The 6,898-nt window shown below is 40.8% G+C and overlaps 1 protein-coding gene across 2 annotated transcripts in view; it reads left to right on the top strand.

Annotated features, from left to right (window-relative positions):
* The window catches only part of LOC105534229 (chromosome unknown open reading frame, human C12orf66), a 29,814-nt gene extending 27,498 nt beyond the window's left edge, over window positions 1-2,316 (top strand). For both annotated transcript variants that reach the window (XM_011972912.1, XM_011972913.1), the window contains exon 3: window positions 300-2,316. In XM_011972912.1, coding sequence (XP_011828302.1) covers window positions 300-1,116 — 817 coding nt within the window. In that variant the 3' untranslated portion in view covers window positions 1,117-2,316. The remainder of the gene's footprint in view (window positions 1-299) is intronic.
* The last annotated feature ends 4,582 nt before the right edge of the window (window positions 2,317-6,898 follow it).

Here is a 6,898-nt window from a genome sequence, read left to right on the forward strand (position 1 = left end):
AAAAAAAAAAAAAAAATGACTTGTAGCTAAGTCGGTATTTCCGTTGTTGAAAAGAAAGTGGCCACTATTCTCAGGCTGTTTCCACAGGAAAATATGATGTTGACATAATTTTGAAATGGTGAAATTATATCAGAATTTTAAAATAAATCAACATGTAGTTCTTCCATCTTTTCTTCCCCTGTCCTGAAACATAATATTATTTGTTTGGCCATATTGTTGCTTTGTGGTTAGAAAAATGTCAGTGTGGCAAGTGAAGTAACATTTCCACGTATCTCTATTAATTTCTCTCTTCCCTTTAGATTTCACCACCCAATCCTCAGTCCTTTGGAAAGCAGTTTCCAGCTGGAAGTTGACGTCCTGTGTCATCTCCTGAAAGCCCAGGCCCAGGTCTCAGAATGGAAGTTCCTCCCGTCTCTGGTTAATTTACACAGTGCGCACACCAAGCTGCAGACCTGGGGCCAGATCTTTGAGAAACAGCGGGAGACCAAGAAACATCTGTTTGGAGGGCAGTCTCAGAAGGCCGTGCAGCCTCCACACCTTTTCCTTTGGCTGATGAAACTCAAAAACATGCTTCTTGCCAAGTTTAGCTTTTATTTTCATGAGGCTCTGAGCCGACAAACTACTGCTTCAGAAATGAAAACGTTGACAGCAAAAGCTAACCCAGACTTTTTTGGAAAGATTTCCAGCTTCATCAGGAAATATGATGCTGCCAATGTGTCCTTAATTTTTGACAACAGGGGTTCTGAGAGTTTTCAGGGTCATGGTTATCACCACCCCCATTCCTACAGAGAGGCCCCCAAGGGTGTGGACCAGTATCCAGCTGTAGTGTCTCTGCCCAGCGACAGGCCAGTCATGCACTGGCCCAATGTCATCATGATCATGACGGACCGCACATCTGATCTGAACAGCTTGGAGAAAGTGGTCCACTTCTATGACGACAAAGTTCAGAGTACCTACTTCCTAACCCGCCCGGAACCTCACTTTACCATTGTCGTCATTTTTGAGTCAAAGAAATCTGAGAGAGACTCCCACTTTATTTCCTTCCTCAATGAGCTCTCACTTGCCCTTAAGAACCCCAAAGTGTTTGCAAGTCTGAAACCTGGATCCAAAGGTTAGCAGGTGATTTGTGTGGAGGGGTTTCAAGACTAGAAACTGTTCTTAATTGCCCTAATGATCTACGGTGTTCTGTGATTAGAGTTTATGTCCACTCATGCCTCTTTCAGAACTAAATTAAAGACAGATCCTCCCTGTGTTGCACACTTTATAAGCAATTAAGGCCAATTGAATTGAGTATCCAAAGAGTAATCTAGGAAGTGGTCATGGGCTACCATGTATCTCCATGGTACAGCAAAGTAGTTGCAGTATTTCCCCCTATTTTCCTGTATTTCTTGTAGATTGAATATTTATTGGGCTTTTTTTTCCCCATATGTTTTTCTGTTGTTCTAAACGTGTTCTACTGCAATTCCGGACACCCTCTCTGTTTCCCTCCTTGGAAGAGTAATAGGGGTGAGATATTAAATGGCCTTTTTAGAATTAAGGACTGTATGTTTTCTGTCTCATAAATTAGCAAATGAATATGGAGTTAGTAGTTTTATGATTCTGATCTACAAATTAACATTTGTGATGCCAAAATGAGGGTCTTGGTAAGAAATTTCTATCAGTTATTGAAACTGAAGGTGAATCAGATTGGTAGCATAACGTAAGTAAGGTTTTAACAGTTCAGAAGATCCTCATGGCAGCTTTAATAGCCATAGGTTCTTTTGGGGTGATGTATACACCTAACTGCATTTGTTTTGACTTCTTTAATGTTTGAATGTTTCACTCAGTTTTAAAGTCAGCATAAGTCATCATGTGGGCTTTCTTCATTCTTCAGCATATTACCCGCTTGACTTTCTGTTTATCACTTTTCTGCTGAAATGTACATGTTTGGCTCTAGTCCTGGGTTATTTTTAGGCTTAAAAGCATGCAGTCGGTTTTTCAGCCACTTTTAGATACTCATGCAACATAGCCTACTTTTATAAAATCACAATGAAGGTCTTCATACCCTGCACCTGCTAAAAATCAGTTGTGCGCCTGAAAGACCTTTTCACAGTTGAGTAATCACCTCAGTACTTAAGTACTTCTGAACTTGAGTTTCATGCCTGCCCCCCACAAATTGTGTTTAGAAGCAGCACTGCATCTTAGCACATGCTGCCTTATCCCTTTCCTTCAGCAGGTGTTCATGGGAAGTAGGTGGATCAGTGAAGGCATAATGGGCTGTGGAGACCTTCACTTCTAGATTATTGATTCAAAATAAAAAGAAGCCACAAAGAGTAATTGAGTTGTTACTGGTTTGATGGTTCCTTCAAAGCCTGTGTGAAATGTAATGGTCACATTCATCTTTTTTCTCATGATTGTATGGAGCCACTGTTTTACTGGGTGTCCACAGCAGGTATGCCAGCAACATCAGCAGAGACCAGAGAGCCCCTCGGAGTCCATGTAGGAAGCCTGCCCACCTAGGGTGGACTGCCTGGCAGAATAAAGAAGAACCGGCCAGGTACGGTGGTGCACGCCTGTAATTCCAGTACTTTGGGAAGCTGAGACGTGCAGATCACATGAGGTCAGGAGTTCGAGATCAGCCTGGCCAACATGGTGAAACCCCCTCTCTACTAAAAATAAAAAAATTAGCCGCGAGTGTGGTGGCGGGCAACTGTAATCCCAGTTACTCTGGAGGCTGAAGCAGGAGAATCGCTTGAACCTGGGAGGCAGAGGATGCAGTGAGCTGAGATTGTGCAACTGCACTCCAGCCTAGGTGAAAGAGTGAGACCTGTCTCAAAAAAAAAAAAAGAAGAAGAACCAAGAAACTCTGGGCTATTTTTTATTTTCTGGGAAGAACATGTGTTTTTCCTTTTTTTTTTCAAGACAGGGTCTTGTTCCATTGTCCAGGCTGGAGTACAGCGGCACAATCATGGCTCACTGCAGCCTCACCCTCCTGGGCTCAAGTGATCCTCCCACATCAGCCTCCCAAGTAGCTGGGATTACAGGCATGAGCCATCACACCTGGGTCTCACTATGTTGCTCAGGCTGGTCTCAAACTCCTGGACTCACACGAGGTTCCCACCTCAGCCTCCCAAAGCACTGGGATTATAAGCATACACCACTGCACCTGGCCTCCTTTCTTTTTCTTTAAAAATGGTCATAAGCTTTGTAAAAAGCCAGTTTGCTTTAAATAGAAAGTAGTGATTTACCTCTGCATTTTATTCACTCAGATTCTATAAAAAAATCTCAGCAGATTCTACATTGACCTTACCTAAGAAATTGAAAGCAATTGGAGCTAAAAAGTCAAATCACTTTTCCTCTCTTTTGTGTTTTGCCAAGAAACTGAAAAATATTCCTTGGTATGCATGTATTTTTTTCATTTTTTTCGTCTTAGATTAAACCACCATTAGCCTTAATGACACAGTCCCCCAAATACCTAGAAGAATATATGCTTCAGTGGAACCCCGAGACAGGTGTATGTAAAGCATATATATGCTATTTAAGTAACCAGTCCTCACCTGAACATACTTGAATTGTATGTCTATCTTTAAGCATAAACACAAAAAGAATTTCAAAGAACAGAAGGCAGATGTGAATATTAAGAAAATCTAAGACAATATATATTTATGAATTACTGTGCAGCTGTCATAGACTTACTGGAGGAGTTTTTGAAGATTCAGTATTGATACTTAAATTATTTCTTAAGCTCTTCAATAAAGTTTTCTAATTATAAAAAAACCCACATAATTTGGTTCAAGTCAAGAAACAAAGTCATTTTACTCTAAGATTTATTCTCTAAATACAGTAATGAGATCTGTAAAGTCTGTGTTTTGCTAATTAAAAGAGTAAATCTGCATATTTTCTGCAGACTGCTTTCTTTGAATCTGTTTCTAAACCATAACTTGATAAGTTTTTATGGGTAACTGGGAGTTTGGTCAACACCGAGTTTGCCAAGGGTTCCATCCAGGAGTGTTTCATTTTAGGATGCTGTTTGGACACAGGGTTTGTAACTTTGTTCTCTCTGGGTCCTACCTGATCTCTGGCTGTGTCATTTCAGGGAGTGTGTGAAAATAAAGCCCAATTCTTAACCAAGGAGCCAATACCCTTAATATAATTGCTTTGGATATTTGGACATATTGGGGGAAATATTTCCAAATACTTTTTTTTTCTGTCTGTCGCCCAGGCTGGAGTACAGTGGCATGATCATAGCTCTCTGCAGCTTTGAACTCCTAGGCTCAACGATCCTCCTGCCTCAGCCTCCCGAGTAGCTAGGACCATGCCTGGCTAATTTAAAAAAAATATTTTAGAGATGGGGTCGTACTGTGTTGCTCAGGCTGGTCTCGAAATCCTGGGCTCAAGTGTTCCTCCCTCTTTAGCCTCCCAAGTGGGAATACAGGTGTGAGCCACTGTGTCCAGCAGAAAATGTACTTTCTAGAAAGAAAATAATTGATACTTCACTACATTCCCAGGGAATTCCCTCAGGTGATCTTTAAAATACGTCCACCCTTTTGATCTAGAGGCAGACTCGCGATTTTGTTCGTTTGGCAAATCAGCCTCTGAGCTCAACTTCCTTGTCTGTAAAATGGAGCTACGGTAATGTGGGCTGCCTTTTCAAAGGATAGTGTTAGGATGGAACGAGATCATATGTGTGAAAAAGGCTTTGGAAACTTTCTGGAATTTGAAGGCTATATAAATAAAAGATGGACCACTCTTTCCTTAAATTCGGCACCTTTCCTGTTCTTTTCTTTCTCTTCAATTCTGTGGCAAACCTGTACCTAGTTATTATGTTTGAAAGCGAACTGGTTTAGAAGAGGAGGCAGATAAATGCCTAACCAACCTACCCACTCTTCCTATTTTAGAATCTTTGTGGTTTTTTTGTTTCCAAATGTTTATGGTTGGTTGATAGCATTGTAGTTCTTCTATATTATGATTTCTTTTTTTTCCCTTGGTTACTCTATCAATTACTGAGCGAGGTGTTTTAAAATCTCCAACACTGCTTGTGGATTTGTGATTTTCTTCCTTTACTTCTGTCAGTTTTTCCATCCTGTATTTTGGAGCCCTGTCATTAGGCCCATATACATTTATAGTTTTTCCTTCACTTGTAGTCACCATTTTATCTTTATGAAGTTTCCTGCTTATCTCCACTGCTACTGCTTACTCCAAAGTCCATTTTGCCCAATGTTTTTATCGCCCTTCCAGCTTTCTTATGCTTACTGTTTGTGTGTGTGTGTGTGTGTGTTTTCCATATTCTCATTTTTAACTTACTTATTTTTATATCTTTGTATTTGAAGTATCTAAAGACAGAACTAAGGAAATAAGACAGATTAAAAAGAGCAACAATCTCTGCCTTTTGATGGGAATGTTTAGTTTATTTCTCCTGTAAGGTTTTTACAGTCAGGATTTTGATGACGGTATCCTTGAACTGTCACTTAACGTGTTTTTCATCCTTTTTCCCCCTTTATATTGGAAGTTAGAGCAAGATGTTTAATCAGATTCAGCTTTTCTTTGTGTAGTGGTGTTGCATATTTTATTAGGAAGCAGCTAATAACTGGCATTGCCTAGATAGACTTTATCATTAGAGGTTACAAACTGGTAATATTCTAATTGTTATTCCTTTTCTCATTAGCCAGAATACACCTACAAAGAGAAATTCACCTCCAACTATTTAGTACCTTGAAGTACAGTTCATATGGAATGGATGGATAAATCCTTGATTCTTTTGCTTTGCTTTATTTTATTTATTTATTTATTTATTTATTTATTTATTTATTTATTGGGATGGAGTTTTGTTCGCTCTTGATGTCCAGGCTGGAGTGCAATGGCACGATCTCGGCTCACCGCAATCTCTGCTTCCAGGGTTCAAGTGATTCTCCTGCCTCAGCCTCCTGAGTAGCTGGGACTACAGGCACGTGCCACCACGCCCAGCTAATTTTTGTATTTTTGGTAGAGTTGGGGTTTCACTATGTTGGCCAGGATGGTCTCGATCTCTTGACCTCATGATCTGCTCGCCTCAGCCTCCCAAAGTGCTGGGATTACAGGCATGATCCACCGCGCCCGGCCTTTCTTTATTTTTACTAGTTCTTAACATATTGAGTTAGTTCCTTAGCATCTTCCAGACACTGGGGAGTTTTAAAAGAAATGTATATGAATGTATAAGGATTTCTGCCTGTTAGGTTTAACCCTGAATTTGAAATAAAGCAGCCATTTTCTCCCTGACCACAAGGGTTTTTTTTTGGTAAATATTATGACTTTCCCTTATTTCTTCCTCATGGTTAATTTTCTCTCTTAATTACTGTTGACTATTTTCCTCCACATATTTTTCCTCTCACTCTCCCTCTATCAGTCTCTCTTCCTCCCTCTTTCCTTCTTTTCCTCTCTCCCTTCCTTCCTTCTCTCCCTCCCATCCTCTCTTACCCGTTATTTCTCCATTGCCCAGGCTGGAGTACAGTGGCGCAATCTCCGCTCACTGCAACCTCTGCCTCCTGGGTTCAAGCAGTTCTCGTGCCTCAGCCTCCTGAGTAGCTGGGATTACAGGCACGCACCACCACGCCCGGCTAAGTTTTGTATTTTTAGTAGAGATGGGGTTTCACCATGTTGGCAAGGCTAGTCTCTAATTCCTGACCTCAGGTGATCTACTTCCCAAGTGCTGGGATTACAGGCGTGAGCCACTATGCCCAGCCCCATCCTCTCTTACCTTAGTTTCTGATTTCTTTCTCATAGATTCTGCTTTGGCCACCTTTCTTCCCATGCCTCTGAGATCCAGGACATACACCAGTAGTCTCTGGCCCAGTTTTGGGAAAGAGCATCTGAAAGTATTCATTTTGATTGTTTTTATAACCAGTTACTTTTTTTCAGGCAGTGAGGAAGGAATACATAGAGG

Source organism: Mandrillus leucophaeus, unplaced genomic scaffold (assembly GCF_000951045.1).
Source record: "Mandrillus leucophaeus isolate KB7577 unplaced genomic scaffold, Mleu.le_1.0 Scaffold132, whole genome shotgun sequence".
Taxonomy (NCBI): Eukaryota; Metazoa; Chordata; class Mammalia; order Primates; family Cercopithecidae; genus Mandrillus; species Mandrillus leucophaeus.